The following is a 23,199-nucleotide window of genomic DNA, read 5'->3' on the forward strand; positions in this document are numbered from 1 at the left end:
GAAAAAAATCCTCATCGAAAAATCAGCAATTTCAGGCAATGCAGCACATTTTCAGTCCCATGGATTATAAGTGCTCAAGTTCTGGAGTGAAATATGAATCCACAACCCTTTGAATCAGAGGCTCTCACAATATCACTGGCCCAAACTGAATGTGAAACACCAAATCAAAGTCAGCCTCTCAGAATTTCGTACATTCATTAAATTCTAATGTTTTCTCAGAGGGAGGCTAGAACTAGACACACAGAGAATTAAGAGATTCACTGGAGATGGAAATGTGGAGGTTTTCTTTTTCTCTTGGAGACTTGTTGGCCTGTGGAGTTCTCTCCACCCAGAAAACTGTGGAGATCATGTCATTAAATTTATTCAGGGCAGAAATAAATAGATTTTTGATAGACAAGGGGATCAGCAGCAATGGAGGAGGACAGGCAGGAGAGTGGGGTTTGGAACACAACAAGATTAGCCATGATCCTACTGCACAGCAGAGTAGGCTTGAATGTTCTAATTGTACTCCTGAGTCCTAAGTTCCACAGTCCTAATTTAACACAAGGAGCATTTAATACTTTTTAAAAAGCAAAGTACTGCAGATGCCGGATGTTTGAAATAAAAAGGCAACATGCTGGAACCATTCAGCAGATCAGCAGTGAGTTATTGTGCAGAATTTCCCACATTATTGGGATCCCAAGCTCTGAAGCAAAACTGTTGTCACACCTACCAACATGATTTCTGGAAGTCCTGGTGGAATAAATTGGCTATTAAATGTTCAAACATGCAGTACTTACACCATCCCTGTGAGCTGCCAGCCAATCAGAGTACGATGCTCCCCTTTGCTAGTACTAGAGGAGGCCTCGGTAGTCAATCCCAATGGAGCACCAGGAGTAAGGTCGATGGGGTGAGTTCACTGGGGCCACATAAGGAAGGCTGCAAAGGTGGGAATACAGGGGTTAGTATTTAAAGGAGGGGGTATCATCATGCACGGGTAACTCCACCATGTTTTATCTCCTAGCTCACAAAGTTGGAAATAATCAAATACTGAAAATGCTGAGTGTATTTTTTGTATGACTCCATGTGGCTGGTGGACTGATCAACCGATGTGGCACATGATCACAGTGCAGCAGTTAACTAGGTCACGTTCTTAGTTCTAAGTTCTTTACAAATAACAGAACGATGTACCTTAATGTTGTAAAACATTCCAATGTACTTAACAGTAGGCCTATCAAACAAAATTTGAACAAAGCCACATGAGGAGAAACTAGGACAGATAATCATTGTGTTCATCAAAGAGGTAGTTATTATGAAGCATCTTATAGAAGAAATGTAGAAAATAGGAGCAGAGGTAGGCCATTCAGCTTTTTGAGCCTGTGAGATCAAGAGGCAGAGGGGTTCAGGAAAAGAATTTCAAAGCTAGATAGTTCAGGGCACACCCACCAATGGTGGAGCGACTAAAATTGGGTATGCTCAAGCATCCAGATTTGGAGTAGTACAGGTAGGTCAGAAGATTGGTGAATTGTAGGAGATTATAGACATATAGTGGGAAACCAAGGAGGGATTTGAAAACAAGGATGACAATTTTAAAATTCAGGTTTTGCTTAACTGGGAGCAAATGTAAATTAGCAGAAACAGGGGTATTGGAACAACAGATCTTAGAGTGAGTTAGGACACAGGCAGCAAAAGCTTGGACGACTTTAATTTTATTGAAGGTGGAATGGAGGAGGCCAGTCAAGGAAACATTGAAATAGTCGAGACTAGAATGAGAAGAAATAGTAGTAGAAGAGTAATACAAGAGGCACATGATTGAGCTGGCTCACAGAACAGGCAAGGAAGAATAGGCATAATGTCCACTGTGCCACCTTGGCTGTCGTGGCGTGGCTGTTCTCTTGTCACGGTATTGGTCTACAGTCTCATAGTGGGTAAGTGGGACTTGGCACAAGTACTATTTCCAGACAGGTGGAAACAATAAGACACCTAGTAGCTCTGCTGGTGCTCACAGTAATTGGCCGGTGTCTTCATAGTTTTATTTCTGCCAGGAGTGTGCGAAACACAATCTTTGACATTGAGTTCTTTTTTTCTATGCCTGGACCCATCCTGTTTTGCCATTTTATATTTGCTCAGTGGGTTTCCTGTTATATACTTCTTGAAAAACATTTAAAATAAAATGATGAGTATATTGCCTGAATGTTCAGCAAGTGAGCCAGAGACTGCTCCTTCTCTACCTGTCGCTCACCATTCCACTGCTGCAATTTCAGCTCTAATGAATCATTTAAGTGTGAACTCTAAATGAAGCAATCTAATAAATTATCTATTTTCACATGGTATTTACATTAAACACTACTGCAAAAGACATGAACTGATGAAGCTCCCCATCATGTAATTACTGCAAGTTGTTGCATGTTTTTAGCCACTAGTATAATAACTGTACCAAGTCAATGAGGAAGTTTGCCTCCAATCTATGAAATAGTTTTAAATGAGTGTGCCTAATCTTGAGAAAAGTTATGTGTTATCTAATAATTTATCCAAGAATAAATTTGGACAATTAAAGCCAGCAAACAATGTGCTCCTAATCACAGTTGATCTTGCCTTCAACCACTAACCTTCACGTCACTCAACTACACTTCCTAGAAGAGAACACTGAATAATCACAGCATAACTCTCTGCACTTTTGCTTTCCTGTACATTGCAAAGATTAAATTATCTGAACAATAGAAAATGTAAAATTTAACCCTGCAGGCTGATTAATTATTCAAAAATTACTCTGCACCCACACTGGTACATTGAAAAATTATTAGGGCGTGATTTTCTTCTTTCTCTGAGTTCATCAAATTTTATGACTGTTAATGTAACTTTTAATCGCTTGTTTTATAGATCTTGCCTGTAGATATATTTAGCATCTTCAATGCACCAAGCTACCCTAGTCCCTGCATTAATGTGAAAATTTAAATTGCTCTTTGTTTTAACAGCAGATTAATTTGAAGAGTGGCTTGTCTTATCATGTTGGTTACAATTACAGTAGGAAATTAAAGTTGCACATAAGGGGTTAGATGAAGCTGGATATGTGTAGAAGAAACAGGACTAAACAAGCTTTGATCAGTAAGTGAACTAAATTATGCAGACACTATAAATGTAATTTTTTTTCCCGGAACTTGTCACAGGGAAACGACAGTAATTCAAAGAATCCCTGCAGTGTGCGAGCATTACTAGGGGTCATGAGTTCAAAGTGAGAGGAGGAAAGTTTAAGGGAGATATGCGTGGAAAGTTCTTTCTGCAGAGGGTGGTGGGTGCCTGGAACGCGTTGCCAGCGGAGGTGGTAGATGCAGACACGTTAGCGTCTTTTAAGATATATTTGGACAGGTACATGGATGGGCAGGGAGCAAATGGACACAGACCGTTAGAAAATAGATGACAGGTTAGACAGAGGATCTTGATTGGCGCAGTCTTGGAGGGCCGAAGGGCCTGTTCCTGTGCTGTAGGTTTCTTTGTTTCTTTCTTTGTTTATTAACCTTTTCAGGATGTGATTTTGATGCACATCCTCAGCAGAACATCCTACCCACATCCCTGCCTTATCTCTGTAACCCTGCCTTCCCCATTGCCAATCCACATAACTTGCAGGTGGTGGATTATTGGAGGATGCAAGAGCACCCAGAGGAATCCCACACAGGCACAGGGAGAATGTGTAAACCAGACAAACAGTGGTCTAAGGATAGAATCAAAACTGAATCTCTAGCACTGTAAGGCAGCAGTGCTAGCCATTGAACCACTCATTACTATGAGACTCATTACCGTTTTAAAAATCTGTTGCTCAGCACCTAATAACTGTAAGTTAATGTGGATGTAACGGACAAGCTAAGTGCACCAGCTGGTGAATCTCTTACAATGTAACCATTTCAGTGACTGAATTATTACTGAATTGATCAACATGGATTAGTAGATTTTCTGTCAAGCTTACAAGTAAAATACAAATGGAGCAGAAACATTTTTTTTCATTTGTGCCTTTTGTCTGTACAGAAAACATGTTTGAACTAGTGAAAAATAAAGCTATGAAGAAACATAGAAAGTTATGCCTTAAAAACAGTGTATATTTTACACTATATTTAAAGCAACACCATCTTTATGTAAGAACTACTAAGTAAATCTCTTTAGGTAGGAAGTCTAACCAGAATTGTTCTGCTTCATTTTCATCATGATGGACACAAGTAGATGTCAGGGACATTCTTCCTATTTGACTTGTGATATTGTTGGTCATGTATTGAATTTGCAAATACAAAAGTAAAATGTGCTCAACACTACTTATGGAATGAGAGGCCTTTTAATTATAACAGGAGAAGTCAGGATAAATCCAGAAATGTGATAAATTCACAACTAACTGAACATCAAAATCACATCCTGAAAAGGTTAATAAACAAAGAAAGAAACAAAGAAACCTACAGCACAGGGACAGGCCCTTCGGCCCTCCAAGCCTGCGCCGATCAAGATCCTCTGTCTAACCTGTCATCTATTTTCTAACGGTCTGTGTCCATTTGCTCCCTGCCCATCCATGTACCTGTCCAAATATATCTTAAAAGATGCTAACGTATCTGCATCTACCACCTCCGCTGGCAACGCGTTCCAGGCACCCACCACCCTCTGCGTAAAGAACTTTCCACGCATATCTCCCTTAAACTTTCCTCCTCTCACTTTGAACTCATGACCCCTAGTAATTGAGTCCCCCACTCTGGGAAAAAGCTTTTTGCTATTCACCCTGTCTGTACCCCTCATGATTTTGTAAACCTCAATCAGGTCCCCCCCTCAATCTCCGTCTTTCTAATGAAAATAATCCTAATCTATTTAACCTTTCTTCATAGCTAGCACCCTCCATACCAGGCAACATCCTGGTGAATCTCCTCTGCAGCCTCTCCAAAGCATCCACATGCTTTTGGTAATGTGGCGACCAGAACTGCACACAGCACTCCAAATGTGACCAAACCAAAGTCCTATACAACTGCAACATGGCCTGCCAACTCTTGTACTCAATACCCCACCCAATGAAAGAAAGCATGCCATATACCTTCTTGACCACCCTATTGACTTGCGTTGTCACCTTCTGGGAACAATGGACCTGAACACCCAGATCTCTCTGTTCATCAATTTTCCCTAGGACTTTTCCATTTACTGTATAGTTCGGCCTTGAATTTGATCTTCGAAAATGCATCACCTTGCATTTGCCCGGATTGAACTCCATCTGCCATTAATCTGCCCAACTCTCCAGTCTACCTATATTCTGCTATAATTTCTGACAGTCCCCTTCACTATCAGCTACTCCACCAATCTTAGTGTCATCAGCAAACTTGCTGATCAGACCACCTACACCTTCCTCCAGATCATTTACATATATCACAAACAACAGTGGTCCCAGCACAGATCCCTGTGGAACACCACTGGTCACAGGTCTCCAATTTGACAAACTCCCTTCTACTACTACCCTCCGTCTCCTGTTGCCCAGCCAGTTTTTTTATCCATCTGGCTAGCACACCCTGGACCCCATGTGACTTCACTTTCTCCATCAGCCTGCCATGGGGAACCTTATCAAACGCCTTACTGAAGTCCATGTATATTACATCTGCAGCCTTTCCCTCATCAATCAACTTTGTCACGTCCTCAAAGAATTCTATTAAGTTGGTAAGACATGACCTTCCCTGTACAAAACCATGTTGCCTATCACTGATAAGCCCATTTTCTTCCAAATGGGAATAGATCCTATCCCTCAGTATCTTCTCCAGTAGCTTCCCTACCACTGACGTCAGGCTCACCACTCGATAATTACCTGGATTATTCTTGCTGCCCTTTTTAAACAAGAGGACAACATTAGCAAGTCTCCAGTCCTCTGGGACCTCACCTGTGTCTAAGGATGCTGCAAAGATATCTGTTAGGGCCCCGGCTATTTCCTCTCTCGCTTCCCTCAGTTACCTGGGATAGATCCCATCCGTACCTGGGGACTTGTCCACCTTAATGTTTTTTAGGATACCTAACACTTCTTCCTTCCTTATGTCAACTTGACCTGGACTAAGCAAACATCTATCCCTAACCTCAACATCCATCATGTCCCTCTCCTTGGTGAATACCGATGCAAAGTACTCGTTAAGAATGTCACCCATTTTCTCTGAATTAGCGCATAACTTTCCTTCTTTGTCTTTAAGTGGACCAATCCTTTCTCTAGTTACCCTCTTGCTCTTTATATAGGAATAAAATGCTTTGGGATTTTCCTTAACCATGTTTGCCAGCAATATCTCATGTCTTCTCTTAGCCCTCTTAATCCCTCGTTTCAGAGTTGGTCTACATTCCTGATATTTTTGCAATGCTTCGACTGTCTTCAGTCACCTAGACCTCATGTGTGCTTCCTTTTTTCTCTTGGCTAGTCTCACAATTTCACTTGTCACCCATGGCTCCCGAATCTTGCCTTTTCTATTCCTCATTTTGACAGGAACATGTCTCTCCTGCACACTATTCACCCTCTCCTTAAAAGCCTCCCACATATCAAATGTGGATTTACCTTCAAACAGTTTCTCCCAATCTACATTCCTCAGATCCTGCTGAATCTTGGTATAGTCAGCCTTCCCCCAGTTTAATACTCTTCCTTTAGGACCACTCCTATCCTTGTCCATGAGTATTGTAAAACTTACGGAATTGTGGTCGCTATTTCCAAAGTAGTCCCCTACTGTAATATCAACCACCTGGCTGGGTTCATTCCCCAGCACCAGGTCCAGTATAGCCCCTTCCCGAGTTGGACTACATACCTACTGCTCTAGAAAACCCTCCTGGACACACCTTACAAATTCTGCTCCATCTTGACCCCTAACACTGAGTGAATCCCAGTCAATGTTGGGTAAATTAAAATCTCCCATCACCACCACCCTGTTTCTCCTACACCTTTCCATTATCTGTTTACATATTTGTACCTCTACCTCACGCTCGCTGTTGGGAGACCTGTAGTACAGCCCCAACATTGTTACTGCATCCTTCTTATTTCTGAGTTCATAACAGAAATAAGTTTGCACACTGAGTATAAAATAAGAGTAAAATACTGCAAATTTTGGAAGACTAAGATAAAAACATAAATGCTGAAAAAATTCAATGGGTCTAGTAGCATGGGTTAAATGTTTGAGTCAGATATGACATCCCCAGAATCTCAGGAGAGTAAAACTGAGATAGCATATGTACCATTTAAAGAGTGAAGGGAAGGATGGAGGAAGAACTAGAGAGAAGGCCTGGGCAAGTGAGATTAAATTAAAAAGATGTGTTGAAACAAAACATAAAAAGAGCAGTAATTATTATCCTAAGGTGACAAAGCATCTATCCAGAATGAATATTGATGGTAGATTAATTAACAGCTCAATGTGAAAGTAAAATGTAAAAAGAAATTCACACTGGCACATAACTGAAAAGTAATCAAAATGGGGAAGAGTGTTCATGGTCAGAACCGCAATATTAAGTCTAGAAGGCCAAAAAGTATCTAATTGGAGGATGAAGTGCTGTTCCTGATCCAGGCATTGAGCCTTGTTGAAACCTGCAACTGGCCAAGCACAGAAACATGAGAATGAGAGAAATGTGGTGAATTAAAATGACAAGCAAGTGGACACTGAATATGGTATACTAAATTGAAAGAAATCAGCAAATCACTGCTTCACTTAGAAGGAGTGTTCATGGCTTTGGATGGCGAGGAAAGAGGGCAAGAGTTGAACCTCCTGAAGAATAGATAAGGCCAGTTGTTAAAAATTGTTACTTTCAGTGTATGAAATTTATAAAAAAATACTCATAACAAACACCAGGTTCAACAGAGAGCCTACATTTTGAATAGAAAAGAGTTCTGGATTCAAAAGCTGGGTTATATGGGGCACCTTGGGAATAGTGTGACCTGTTTTAAGGCAAGCCTTCTGCCCTTGTCTTGGGAGGGAGTCTCGTCTTAGAGAATTTCCAACCAATCAGACAGAGCCTGATGAGGAGCGTAAATGTGAAGTATAGCCTAGGGAGTGGATGCCCCTGATGGGCCTACAGTGTTTACAAATGAAGATAATCCAGCGCCATGCCTAACACCAACATGCATATTTAAAGTTGTGTACTTTTCATCCCCTTCAACTTGAGAAATATATTGGAGCGAGTTGGCTGAAGCCCTTTAGAGAAAATTAATTGTCTCTGTACTTGTTGCTCATTTTAATGGTTCCAACGATTTGCTGGTTTGTCCTTTCTCACCTATCCTGTGATTTCATTGTTCTCCTGACTGTCTCCAAGAAATTGCGGTCATCTCCATTTCTGTCCCAACTCATGGTTCAATCTTTCAATGATCATCTTTGTGATTATTCGTTTGCAGCTCGTAAATGTACCCAATAGCCTGCCAATGTCTGTTAGCAAGTATTTCCAAGTGTATATATCTACCCTGCCTTTATCTCAGCTTTGTTACTTGTTGCTTTCAGATTTGATCTTCTCAATCTTATAAAAAGATTTTTTTTTTACCCCATGCAGAACCATTGCTCCCATACCACCATAACAGCTGTTGATCACATTAATCGAAATGCACAAGAAAAATTTATTTTAAATTTCCCAGAGATAAATTATTTTAAAGAGTGACAACTTCAAGAAAAAAAGGTGTATAAATCTTTGTAAAAACACAAAAGAATGGAATTTTATGTAAGTTCATCACATTAGGAATGCAAGATCTCAACAGAATAAAAATGACACAGCTTTTGTTCCCAAAATAATGATCTATGAAAGGAGATACTGTTTAAACTGTAACAAGCATAATCATTGGGAGCTTCAGCTTAGGACATAAGATCATAGGATTTAGGAGTAGGCTATTCAGCCCTTCCCACATACACCACCATTCAACAAGATCATGGCTGCTCTGATTTGAGGCCTGTTCCATTTTTCCACACCATTCCCTGCAAATAACTCTTGACTTCCTCATCCATCAAAAATCTAACTTTACCTTGAATATATTCGATGTCACAGCCTCCACAGTTTCCTGAGGAAGAGAATTCCACAGACCAAAGACTCCAGAGAATAAAATATACCAATAGTCTCTGTCTTAAAAGGAAGTGCTCGTATAGCAGGAGGAAATGTCTTTCATGTGTCCACTCTATTAAGTCCCCTTAGGATCTTACATGTTTCCATGCATTTCCTTTCATTTTTCAAATTTATAATGGTTGAAGCCCAACCTGTTCATTCATTCTTTGTAAGATGAGCCTTCATGCCAGCCATGTGTTGAGTGAGCTGCTTCTAATGCAATTACATCCTTTTCCAAACAAAGAGACCAAAACTGCTCTCCGATGGTTTTAAACCAAAGTTCAACAAGGCAGGATGTGTGCCATGAAAATTTCAGGAAGTGAAGCTGCTTTATCTGCTGACATCAAGTGCCCTTTTCATGGGGATGGCAGGGGAACAACTCCCAACATCTGACTGGAGCATGACACTGTCACTGCATGAGGGCAGAGGTGTGGGGCAGGCCCCAATATATGTTTAGTACACAGCACTTCTGTTACTCAGTGCATGGACTTGGTGAGTCTGTCACCTTTGGTCTTTGCTCTATTATTGGCTGAGCCAGTCACATCGTGCATCACTGCTACTGAGGGTCATCAGGACTGTTGTGGAGTGGAACATGGCAATTGCAGGACTTGCAGCATGCAGAGCCATCCTTTTGTTAAAGCTGAGTCAAGAGGAGAGAAGTTCAGCTCATCACCTCACCCAAACCCCACACAATGGGGCACATCTGCTGCCACTGGCAACTGAGCTTCCTCTCCATGACTCGGCTTCATGGCAACCTCTGGATGTCAGGCACAAGTTGTGTGAGGCAGCTGGATGGATAGCTTGATGGATGGTAGGTGGGAAATGAGGAGGCTGCAGGGGAATCAGTGAGAATCAAGGAAAAAATTATTTACTAGTTGGAGTCATACCAAGTAGAAAGGAACATAGATATAGGTGATGAACGTCAAACATCTCAATGCGTGGACATCATGACAGGAGTTCCTCAGGGTGGTCCTAGGCTCAACCCTCTTCAACAACTTGAATAAATGACCTTCCATCCATCATAATGCCAGTACAGGGGATGTTTGCTGATGATTGTACAATGTACGACACCATTCAGATATTGAAAAGAAGCAAAACACTGCTGATGCTGGAAATCTGAAACAAGCACAGAATGATGGAGGAACTCAGTTGTTCTGGGAGCAGCTATAGAGAGGGAAACAGAGTTAAAGTTTCAAATGGAACAGTTTCACTTTCTTCAGACCTCATAAAAGCTGCTTTATTTTGCAGTATCCTGAATTTAGATTGATGTACAATTTAACAGACCTTTGCTGTTCCAATACTCTAAAACATTGTCAAATGTAGGTGAGATATTACAGCTGTTATCTGGGTTACTCTAAAACATTCAAAGGGAGTTGAGAAGTCTGCCTGAGAGTGCTTTTTATGCCCTACAGTTAAAGTAGATTCATTGCATATATTTCCTTCATAGTTGATAGTTTTCAATTATAAGCCACATTGGGCTGTCTATATAGAACAAGCCTCTGTAGAGCATTGTCTTTTTTGGCTAGTTTGATCTTCAGGTGACCTATTAAAGCCCAAAACTGCTCTTGAGACAACTGCTGCTGTAACTGTACCAAAAAAAATTAAAAGGTTAATCCAGAAAAAGAGTTGGGATTTTTCAAAGACGGTGCAACTGGTTTAACTAATGAAATAAACATATTGTCAATGTTTGTTGCATATTCAGTGAAATGTCTGTTGAAATACTGTTTAGAAAACAAAAATAGGCCAATACAGGCTTCAGCTTCGAACGGTGCTGACAGTTTGGCACTGAAGGCACTCCAGTGTCTTGATTAGACTATCTTTCCTCATGCCTGAGGGAGAAGGTAGGCTTAATAGGTCCTAGGTGAGTTCAGCATAATGTGCTTCACTGTCACATCTTGTGGTTTCTGGAGTTCACAATAATCGCAAATTTAGAAACAAATACTGGAACTTTCATTATATTTATTTATCACATCTCATCATATTGAACAAAACAATGTATTGTTCCTTTAGTAAACAGACTGAAATGCAATAGAGAACAATGTGGTAGCACTGGATATACAAACATATCAATGGATGATTAAAAAAGTTCCTAAATCATTTTGGATTATTTTCACTTTTTAAAAGAAAGTTAATGCTTTCCATGTCATTACAATCTTTTATTAGCGTTTCAAGGAGGCTTACAAACAAAGCTTATTATTGAACATGTAACTACAAACATTGAACAATTTTATATCTTGTTTCTTTTTCTTAAATAAAAATACTTACACTAGTGTTAAGGTGTTATCATGTTGTGCCTTCAGCTCCATGCATTTGATCTAGTTATTTTCAGTGTTAAGTCAGCACACTACACTGACGATGTTGTGCTCCTGATGTTGCGGAGTTTTGCGTGACATTGCTGATGTTGTATCACTTGTTAACAATGTTTCTGATGGTCTGCTCTTTGTTGATGCTGCTGATTATTAGTCATATTGTTAGTGCAATCTATTCACCTATACTTCAAACATTGTACCCCTGGCTCTAGACTTCACAACCATGAAAAACATCTTCCCTGCATCTACTGACAAGCACACCTAAATTCCTTTTGTATATCTACACTTTTCAAACTCTTACTGTTTAAGAAATACACTGCACATCTGTCCTTCCTATCGAAATGATAATCTTACATTTTTTTTCCATATTGCAGTTCATCTGCAATGACTTTGCCCACTCACTAAGCTTGTCCAAATCCTCTTGAGTCCTCTTTACATCTTTCTCACTGCACATGTTTCCACTTATCTTTTTATCATGTGTGAGTTTGGAAATATTATATTTGGTGTCCACGTCCCAATCATTGACATATATTGTGAACAAGTACTGATCCTTGTGGTACAATCTAGTCACAGCCTGTAAATAGAAGAAAGACCTATTTATTCTCACCTCTGTTTTCTGTCTGTTAGCCAATTCTTAATCCATGTGAATACATTACCTTTTCTAACCCGCCTCCTGTGGAGGAATTTATCATAATCCTGAAAATCTAAGTATACAATGTGTATTGACTCACCTTAACCAATTATTCAGAAAATTCCAAACATAATTCCAACAATTTCATCAAAATGATATCCCATTTGCAAATGCATGTTGACTATGCCTAATCATTGTCAATATACTTATCCAATCCTTAAAAATAGATTATGGCACTTTTCCTACTACTAATTTAGGGCTAACTAGTCTGTAGTTCCCTGTTTTCTCTGTTGCTCCCTTTTTAAGTAATGTGGTGACATTTGTTGGATTCTAGCATACAAGAGTCTTTCCAGAATAGATAGAATTTTAGAAGATCACCAATTCATTGACTATAAGTATAGCCACCATCTTTATCACTCTGGAATGTGGAATTTAACTTGCAACCCAATGAGTTCACCAGTATAATCTTGTCACTAATGTTAATCTGTTTCAACCCCTCATCTCCCTAGCCATTTAGATCTCTAATTTTGGGAGTTTTTTTGTATCTTCCTCAATGAAGTATCCTAGTAGTGATAGAAGCAAGTTTGGTACAGCTCTAATGTAACCTCCTCGCCACGAGGCAAGTGTCCTGTATGCCTTCTTAACTATCCTATTAAACTGTCCTCCCACCTTCAGGATCTGTGGACAAGCACCCGGTGTTCCTCTGTCCTTCCATTCATTGACTACTGTCTTATCTTGTCACTTCTTCCAAAGTGCATCGCCTCAAACTTTTCAGAGTTAAATTCCATCTGTCACTGATCTGCCGATCTGACCAAATCACCTGTATTCTCCTGTAACCTAAGAGTTTCCTCATCACTCTTGACCACCCAGCCAATTTTTGTGCCATCTGCAAACTCACTTATCGACACTGTCCCCACTCACCTACCCTTCGCCCTACTTCCTCCACATTCTCATTGTCTATACACCATGAATAATGATGAACCTAGCACTGAACCCTGTTTTACACCACTGGACATCGGCTTTCATCAAACAAATAGACTTCTATCACCAGCCTCCTGCCTCCTACTACTAAGCCAACTTTGAATCCAACTTGCCAAATTACCCTGGATCCCATGTGCTTTTAGCCCTTTAGTAGTCTCCCATGTCAGACCTTGTAAAAGGTTTTGCTGAAATTCATATAAACTATCCTCATCTACACACCTGAAACCTCCTCGAAAAATTCTGTCAAGTTTGTTGGGCATGACCTCTCTCTGAAAACGCCATGCTGACTATCCCTGACCAAATCTTGTTTCTCCACGTGAAAATTAATTCTGTCCTCAGTATTCTGGACTTTAACTCCAAAATGGAAGATTCCATCCTATTACTTGGAAACCTCAACAGTAACCTCTGAGGACGTGCTGGTGATTTGCACAGATTTTTCTTGTGGAAATGCTGCAGTGGACAATGATAACAGTATTATAAGCTTACTCCCACAGATATATCATATATGCACATATGGAATTTCTCACCTCCATGCATGATTATCTAAAGTTCCCTTTCTATGTTGGAATATCTAGTCGAAGCAAGTGTTAGAGCTTTGAATATGGATGCAATTGGCTTTCTACTTTATACTAGGGCTGCTACCATTCCTTTTTGGGGAGTATCTACTTGCAGAGACACAGGTATTTAAGATAATCCAGGATGTTTCATGGTACCTGTTTCAGAGATTGGCTTTCGATTCCAGACTTTTATTAATTATGACCTTTTCCAGTGCTGTCCCCAGGGCATTACCCTGAGCCTGTAGATCATTAGCTCAGTGACATTACCACAATATCCCCTCATTAGTATGAGATAATGAAGAAATATAAGGAAAAGACATTTTGTTTTTAGAGAGCTTTCCACCAAGCTCCCATACCAAATAGGCACAGGGTGGCTGCAGTGCAACTCACCCAACTTAATGGGGAGGCCCCTTAAATATGAGTGAACCTTGTGGTCAGCTTGTTTGCAAGATCTCAGTGCTCCCCCTGCTGGCTGCCTGCATTTGGGCATAATAGTAAACACCCCAGGGACATTGCAGCCCTCAGTCCCATTTCTGATCTATCAAGGGATCGTGTGCTTGCTATCATGCAACCTACTCAAATGTGTGATAAAAAGATACCTGAAAAATGGAAAGGAAGCAAATTGTAATAACTGCTTTCTAAAACAGTTACGTTCACCAAAACTACAAACAGCACTTCTTTCATATTGTGATGCTCTTTCAGAAAAGGAGGCTAATAACTGAAATTCAACCAAATTCCACTTGGTTGATTGAATTGGCAGATTTTAAACAACAAAGGGAATTAAATATAGGATCAGTTAGCATAACACACAGTATTCTCTTGTCAGATGCCATTGCTTCACTTTAAAAATAATTTTAATATAAATTATATGCTTTTGCACTGTAATATGAGAAGGCTTGGCACAATTCAATAATACAAACTAGTAGTAGAAAACCATGTGAGGTGACTTCATTATGTAGAAGTCCAAGCTCATTTACACAAGTGTGATAGGGGCTCGCTCCATCTCCTGATTACAGTTCATCATATTAAAAGTCGTTTGATCTGCAGAAAATGAAAAAAAATTAAATGTCTGAGATTCTTTCATTACAATCTTAACAGGTATCCATAAATTCACCAAGAAACTTCGTAATCCATTACTCATTGACAATAATGAACTGCTAGACTTCCTCTCCAGAGTTCACTCGGATGTGCAAGTGGTAAGTGGCTTATTTATTTGTCTCAAGTAACAACTCAGCTATCATTCAGTAAATTCAAAATACAGAAGTAATCATGTGTGCAGCAATCTCTTTTCCATCATGACATACTTAAGATAACTGAAATGAAATGAAATAAAAGAAGTGAAATCATATCACTTGTGACTTTAATTTTGCTTGGCATACTGACTGCACTAAAATCAAGTTTTAATTCCCAGTTGTCTGTCTCTATAGATCCATTCAGCTGTTAATAGTTGGATATCAGTTTACCAAATTTCAGAGTTGAAGGGATGTAGAATGCATCAATAGGATTGATTCGGGGATTGAACATTCTCAGCATGGAATATTAGTCTCAGGGAGCACTGACTGGGAAATTGTGTGTTCATAGGGAGCAAATCCTCCCAGACCCTAAACAGTGTGGGCATTAACAAGAAAGTCGAGAAGATAGAGTGAGATCAGCAGTAGTGAGATTCTTGACATCGAAGTTGAATAGAATTGAAGGGCGAGACAACGATATTGACAGTGAGCAGGAAGAGGTCGATTTGCATGTATTAACATATCATTATTGACAAATCTCACCTCATTTATATGCAGATTTCCATTTTCCCACCCTTCAGATATAAATTAGACGGTCATAGTTACCAACATGAAAGGTCACCCTGTGACTCCAGCTTGCTCCTCTGTGCCTCCATCTTTAATAGGAGTCACCGGCATCTCATGCTCCGTGGGCAGAGCAACACTGAGTTATATGGCACCCTCTGACCAGATTAGCAGTGTCTAGTGGCCTGCTCTCCATTGCCAGTCCTGAGGAAGGAGACCAGCACTCCTCTGCACTACCCTATCCACCAGGAGCTCCCAGTCCCAATAGACAAAGCAGATGCCAATTTTCCTCTGAGCTCCATGTCCTGGGCATTTCACATGAGCTCTGCAGGGCAGATCCAGACTGACTATATTTGCTCTGCTACCCAACTGAGTATTAAACATGGTGCCAAACCCATAAATCATGGGAAATCTCAGTAGTGGCAAATACTTCCCTCTGGGGCGAGAGACTCAATATGACAAGCAGAGCACCATAGATGTGTGGCACATAGATAATGTGTTTTGGAAGATAGCATCAGAAATTGTGCCAAGTCGCATGGAGAGAAGCCTTCCATGAAACTCACCAAATTTGACACAGGCTAGATTTTACCTGAAATTAGCTATAATGTTTGGCTTTCCTTTGATTAATTTGGGTGAATTGGGTGATTTTCCCAGCCAGTAATTCTTTGTTTTTTCAGTCATAGATGCATATCAGAATATTTTTCAAATTATCCTGCAAGGCAAAAACAAAATTTATTTTTGTCATGGTACAGATTTGATCCAAAGTGTTCATACCTCAGCCTTGATTCACATGATTTCCCACAAAGTTTTTAACCATTCCTTGGTCTCATACTCAGAGTAGGCACATGGCTCTGAGTGAACACATTATTCTGATTCAAGCTGTTCGATCCAAACCTGCTTCCCTATGCAATGCAGATTTGGGTTAGTCATTGTTTTCAGATTGGTGCATTAAACCACAAAAACACTTTTTGAGAAAAGTATGAGGAAAATCATTAAGAATTCCAACAAATTTGTATATTTTAAGGTTCATGATAAGAATGATAAAATTTGAAGTCTATTCCACATTTATGCTCAAGCTGTATGCACTTCTGTTGCATTTAGAGCAGTATTTTATCAGCATCTGGTATGCCTCATGTTCACAAGTGGAGTGTTTTAGGCATTGCCTCCTACAAGTTATCATTTTATTCTGACACAACTGTAGAGACAGGAAGTGTTCACAGACTTAAAATGTATAACACCTATGTATGACACACGACATGGGAAATGAATGTAACTGCATTTACTTTCGTATTCATATATTCACTTAATAAGACCAGAAGAAAAAATGTCATTATCACAAAAAAGGAATATTCAACAATAACAGCCTAGCTCATTTTAAAAGCCTTAAAAAGACACTAATGACACATCACATACACTCAAAGGAATTGGCAATAATAAAAGTAGTTTGAACTTAAATGAACAGAAATAACCATTTATAAGAGATTTTATAGGCATTACCATTTCTTCAGGCTTAGGAAGGGAAATAAGAATATTATTCCTTTTGAAATGTTCATGGCATTGGCACATCATTGTGTTATTCTCAAAAATTACTTGGTGCTTTGCTAGTAACAAGAGAGTAACAGATTCAAGCATGATATTACCATGTGTTTTCCCTTGTTAACTTAGCACACCAATTATAACATTAAAATGCACTTTAACAATTAGATATCACTTGTTCAACGATTTCTGATAAGATATATATCTTCTCATATCGAAATATGCGTACATTAAAGCATGTAAAATACATATGCTTTATTGTCATTTATGCCTCCTTTGTAATGTTTGTAAAACTGGCTGAACAAGATGACTAATTAAGATTAAATTGATTTAGCATACAGTGGAATTCCACATTTCATAGACATAACATTTGATTCAATTTTATGAAAGGTTGGCTAGGTGTCATACTCGGGGAGGGTCATGGAGGGTTTCTCTCCTGCTAATTCACCTTGACTTTGATGAACAGACTCCCAGGACTAAGCATTGCACATGCTCCTGGCCATTTTGGAAGGACATTCCTGACAAGACGAGTGACTTAGATTCCTGACCAATTTCAATGCAGTTCTTCAACTGACTTACTGCAAATCTACTGTCTCGTTGCACCGGTCCTGCAGGACTGAAGCTGCCCACCCTATGACTGAAATGATATGGAGCTTTGACCTTGAGCTCCCCAAGCAGCTACTGACTGTGTCCAAGCCCCTGAACTAAGATTGGACACTGCCCTACGTTTGCTGTGCCACTGTCCCCTGACTGACAGCAGCCCCCAGACTTGAGGGAGGACTACTCTCCTGAGAATCTGAGACATTTCTGTTTGGTTGAAATGTATGCAGTGTGTTTCCCACATAAGCTGCTTGTACATGGAACAGGTGTGATACTGATATGGTATGGTGACGTACAGCAACATGTCTACCCCTTTAAGAGATCACTGCTGAAAACCACAACAAAATGCCTGGCTTTGTGTCTCTGCTAAAGGGCAAGCTGAGGCAAATGTACTGTGAGCCTAAAAATTCTGAATGAGAAAGAAAAATGCAAAGTGTCAATGCAAAGTTAGGCAAGGCAGAGATGCTGTGAGTAACCAGGCAAAGAGACGAATTGCTATAGAAGCAAACAAAAGGCTTTGAGATGCACCCTGCTCTGATACTGGAATGGGTGCTGTCTCTGCATATAAGGCACCTGACTGTAGCTTTACAATGGAAGGCACCAGTGAACTCCAAAATGCAGTATTAAAGTAGATAACTGTGTTCTAAGTGATTGAGAAATGAGCCATGATAATGTGGTGAGACTAATGCCAAACTCTGTGAAATGGGGCAAGTGTGACAGTAGTCGCTACTGCGTGCCTTGAGGTAAGATGGAAGCCTGGAGGAGTAAGTGGAGAACTGGAGCCACCAGGTAGCTGCTCTAACTTTCATCTCAGGAGTTGTTGCTGTCCACTCAATTTTGAGATGTAAATGCATGCAGCTCACAAACAAGACTCTAGTCTCATTGTTCAAACCTTTAGTAGAAATCAGCCATTATTTTCTAAACATTGAGAATTTAATTTTTCTGGTCTGTCACTCTTGCCATATTTTCCTAACTGACCAGCCCTTGCCCATATTGTTCAGGGCTAAGAAAATTCATCCTGTTCTATATTCTTATTTCAAATAAACCATTAATCGCTCCTCAGTTAATTTTGACAACTCATACAATGGTGTACAGGAAGGGACACCTTCATGCCTTTGGTACTTTTCTAAGTGGGTTTTCCATGAACCCAAACAGTAAGTGCTTTAATTGCACATGTTCTGTAACAGTCAAAATTCAATACTACTGTCACTAAATGGCTTTACTTATTACCAAGATCAACATACTTCAGAACCAACAGATTCAAACTTGTCAAACTCCAATGTTGCATTCAGCAGTGTATTTACCAACTGAGCAGCTAAGAAATCTTAATTTGCATGTTTTGCTACATGCTATTTGTTACATGAACCACAGATTCTTCTATATTTTATTGCGAAACATATGTCACAATTTGCTCTTTTCAAATTGTGACAGCCGCAGAGTTATAAACAGCAAGGAAACAGACCCTTTGGTCCAACTTGTCCATGCCAACTGGATATCTCAAACTGATCCAGTCCCATTTTCCACATTTGGCCCATATCCCTCTAAATCCTTCCACATGAAAAAAGTTGCCACCCTCAGGTCTCCTTTATATTTTTCCCCTCTCTCCTTAAACCTATGACCTCTAGTTTTGGACTCCCCTACCCTGGGGAAAAGGCCTTGGCTATTCACTCTATCCATGTCCGTCATGATTGTATAAATCTCTATAAGGTCACCCCTCAGCCTCCAACGTTCTAGGGAAAATAGCCCCAGCCTATTCCGCCTCTCCCGATAGCTCAAACTGTCCAACTCTGACAACATCCTTGTAAATCTTTCCTGAGCCCTTTCAGGTTTAACAACATCTTTCCTATAACTGGGAGACTAGATTTGGAACACTGTATTCTAACAATGGCCTCACTGATGTCCTGTTTATTTTCAGGCTAGCCTGTTCCTTCTAGCTTCTTCCCACATCCTGACTAAATACACTTATGTGGGCCAGCTGAGAACTGGCATAGCTAAGGTAACTAACCTGAATGATTGGCAGCCCTAGCGTTCAAACCTAAATGCTTTCATCGTATAACCAAATTATTCCTCAATTAGTGTGGAGCTGGAGGAACACAGCAGGCCAGGCAGCATCAGAGGAACAGGAAAGCTGATGTTTCCGTTCGGGAGCCTCCTTTCTGACCCTTCCCTACCCGAAACATCAGCTTTCCTGCTGCTCTGATGCTGCCTGGCCTGCTGTGTTCCTCCAGCTCCACACTGTGTTATCTCAGACTCCAGCATCGGCAGTTCTTACTATTTCTATTCCTCAACATGTGTAATTTTTGTTCAAAGTTCTGAATTTTAAAGTAGCAGCAACCTGTAATTTTATGGTGCTTTTAATGCAATAAAACACCACAAGGCATTTCACAGGAAAGTTTTAAAGAAAAATTTGACACCAAGCCGCCCATGGAAATATTAGATTTAATATAATATTAGAAATATGGAGTGATTGAAAATTTGCTCAAAGAGGTAGATTTTAAAGAGTGTATAAAAGAAGGAGGGAGTTAGAGAGGAGGAACTAGTTGGAAGGGTACTTCCAGAGCCTAAGGCCTTGATAGAGGTAGGTACAGCTTCCAAAGGTAGAGGAATTAAAATTGTGGATGCTCATGAGGACAGAATTAGAGGGCGGGGCTGAAAGCGATGTTGTTTTCAAATCACTCATGAAACAAGATTATTGCTGGCTGGGCCAGCTTTAACTGCCCAATCCTGGTAGTCCATGAGAAGGTGGTGGTGAGCTGCCTTCTTGAACTGCCATAGCCCATGTGCTATTGATAGACTTACAATACTGTTAGGGAGGGAGCTACAGGATTTTGACACAATGTCACTGAAAATAACTGCCGTGTGTTACCATGTTCGAATGGTGAGTGTCTTGAAGGGGAAGCTTGCAGGTGGTGGTGTTCCCATGTATCTGCTGCCCGTTTCCATCCAGGTGGCAGTGTCATGGGTCTCTAATGTGCTGTCTAAGGATCTTTGGTGAATTTCTGCAGTGCATCTTGTAATAATACACACAGCTGCTCTTGAGTGTCGTTGGTGGAAGGAGTGGATGTTTGTGGTTCTGGTGCCAATCAAGCGGGCTGCTTTGTCCTGGGTAGTGTCAAGTTTCTTGTGTGTTGATGGAGCTGCACTCTTCCATGCAAGTGGAAGATATTCCACCACACTCCTGACTTAGTTCTTGTAGACAGTGTACAGGCTTTCTGAAATCAAGAGGTGACTTACACACAGTAGGATTCCTAGCCTTTGACCTGCTGTTGTAGCCATTATATTTGTATGGCTAGTCAAGTTCGGTTCCTGGTCAATGGTAACATCCAGAATGATGATAGTGGAGGAGGTTCTGTGATGAATATCAATTTTTGAATGTCAGGGGCTGGTAGTTAGATTGTCTCCCATTGCCTGACATTTGTGTGGCACAAATGTTACTTGCTACTTTTCATCCCAGGCCTGGAAATTATTCAATTATTTGGATATGAACTACTGCAGTATCTGATTACAAAAATATAGAGGGGTTACTGCACAGAGAGATTTGAAAACAAAGATGAGCATTTTGTTTAAATTATTTTGAGCAGGGCTTCTGTTTATTTGTTCCATTTTGAATTGCCAAAAACAAAAACAGTTGATTTTCCTGGCAGTAATTTCCACAGTGCTGCTTTTTACACAATTTATGGGTTCTATTCTCTTCAATACTGGTTGGCTAATAATGGTATCACTGATTTTTCCCTGTGTGCTTACTTACACTCCCCAGTCCTTATTTACACTTTTCCCACTACTACCATAGAACAACCTGATCACTCGGTTTCTCAAAACTTTTGTTTAAACAGGTGCACTTCCATGAATTGAATCAAGAGTCCAGTCAGGGACTGATAACTTTGAAGAAGAAAACCAACTCAGGATAACCATTCCCCTCAACCAGAGTTATTCAGCTGCTTTCTGAAGATTAGAAAGGGATTGCTGCCATAGTATTATTTTCTTTCTTCGCTCATTTATCTTGATTTTTACAATGAATTGTAGCATCTGTAAATGTTGTACAATATTGAACTCTGTATTTGAAAATGCACATACTGCTTATTACTGTATAGAACACTTAGGTTAAAATTTTAAAAATTATGTTCTCGTGATATTAAAGCTTTGCAAAACATGCCTAATGCCTGAATCTTTATAAGTAGTATAAAACAGAGATGGTAAATATTTACAAACTGTCCAGTGGCAATCATCCCGTCATTCAAAAGATATTGCAGCATTACACATTTTGACTGTTTCTAATGTATGTTTTCTTGTAAACAATCACTACAGTTCATATTCTAATGACAGACCCCTGCAATAAATGATGTGTTATTACTAACAATGTACATATTTTCTCCTTTTCATCTTTTCTCAACAAAATGCTATATTAGAAATTACATGACTATTGCAAAGTATTTTTTCTGATCAATTTCCCATGAATATCCATTCCTGTCACCTTCTGCAATTGTAATTTGCCTTTCAGTTATTCTGTTGTATTAAAAGTATCATATAAGTGAAGGTTATTGCAGGCACAAGCAATGTTTTGGATCTGGGATTACCTGACAAGTCAAGTTCTTCTGATCAGCCATCACAAGTATTGGAAACTATGGGAACGTTCTGCCAAAAAAAAGTTTTCTTATTTCAGCTGCATCTTAGGGTGCTGTAGGAGCATAGGCAACACCAAAACTCCATTAGTGAATATGAAAACTGCATGCATCCAACGTCCTGTAACTAAACAGTTTTAGCCTAATCTCATTAGTACAAGGAAGTAAAATATTCTCTCAATTGCCACATGAGATTCTGAACTCTGAATCAGTAGATGGCACAGCCGCTAAGGTGGGTTTTTGACCAATCATGCTAAATACTAGTGTACCCTGTAAACTGTGCAGTAATCCAAATGGGTGACACATTCAATGAAAAAGCCCCAGCTAAAAGAAAGGTTAGTGACAACATGCATTTCGTACAAATTACATTGTAAGTTATTTTTCTTCTTAATTATGTACTTATTTGTTCTAATGAATAGAAGAAATGACCCACAGGCATGGAATGTACTTAATCTTTCCATTGTCACAACAAATCCATTGGCTCAGATTGATTCCTTGTCTAATGTAAGTTTTGGCAGAATTATAACTTCCTGAATTAAACATTGGGAAGACCAAAACATCTTTTTCAACTCCCTTGCTAAGTCGATACCCATGCTGCTGTCACCTTTCATCCATGTTTTGGCTTTAAATAGGCTGTTTGTTACCCTCAACATATTATTTAATCCAGAGCTGAGCTTCCAAATCATATTATTGCAAAGATTTTCTATTTCCACCTCTGTAATATTGCCTCCTTGTCACCATAATGTTTGTGCGTATCTTTGTCAAATCCAAACTTACTGGAACATTCCTGGGAGCCATGGTGGGATTAAAACCCAATCAGGATCTGTTTTGACTGCCGTCAGGTTTTCAAGGCCTTCAGGATGAGCATCCCATCTCCAAGATTTTCCAGGTAGTCAAATGACGAGTAACTCTTGAGTCACAGCCGTGCCAGTAGGTGTAAGCAGGAGCCATTGCTAGGACTGCAGCAGGGATGCAGAGAAACATTGAAGCCTCAGAACTTGGGGCTGGTCCAACAGGTCCCAGTAATAGCGATCACTGTGGAGGGCAGTGGAAACAATACAGACAACCCTCAAGACTCGCAAAACCACTTTGCCCAAATAGGAGCTACCTTCCCAATTGTAACAAAGTTACCAGGATTTAAAAGGT

At 39.9% G+C, this 23,199-nt stretch overlaps 1 protein-coding gene across 18 annotated transcripts in view; it reads left to right on the forward strand.

Moving 5' to 3' along the window:
• Window positions 1–21,758, forward strand: part of LOC125450983 (multiple C2 and transmembrane domain-containing protein 1-like) — a 562,377-nt gene extending 540,619 nt beyond the window's left edge. For all 18 annotated transcript variants that reach the window (XM_048527527.2, XM_048527528.2, XM_048527529.2 and 15 more), the window contains 2 exons: window positions 14,604–14,701; window positions 21,268–21,758. In XM_048527527.2, coding sequence (XP_048383484.1) covers window positions 14,604–14,701; window positions 21,268–21,342 — 173 coding nt within the window. In that variant the 3' untranslated portion in view covers window positions 21,343–21,758. The remainder of the gene's footprint in view (window positions 1–14,603; window positions 14,702–21,267) is intronic.
• The last annotated feature ends 1,441 nt before the right edge of the window (window positions 21,759–23,199 follow it).

The sequence above is a fragment of the Stegostoma tigrinum genome, chromosome 3 (assembly GCF_030684315.1).
Source record: "Stegostoma tigrinum isolate sSteTig4 chromosome 3, sSteTig4.hap1, whole genome shotgun sequence".
Lineage (NCBI taxonomy): Eukaryota > Metazoa > Chordata > Chondrichthyes > Orectolobiformes > Stegostomatidae > Stegostoma > Stegostoma tigrinum.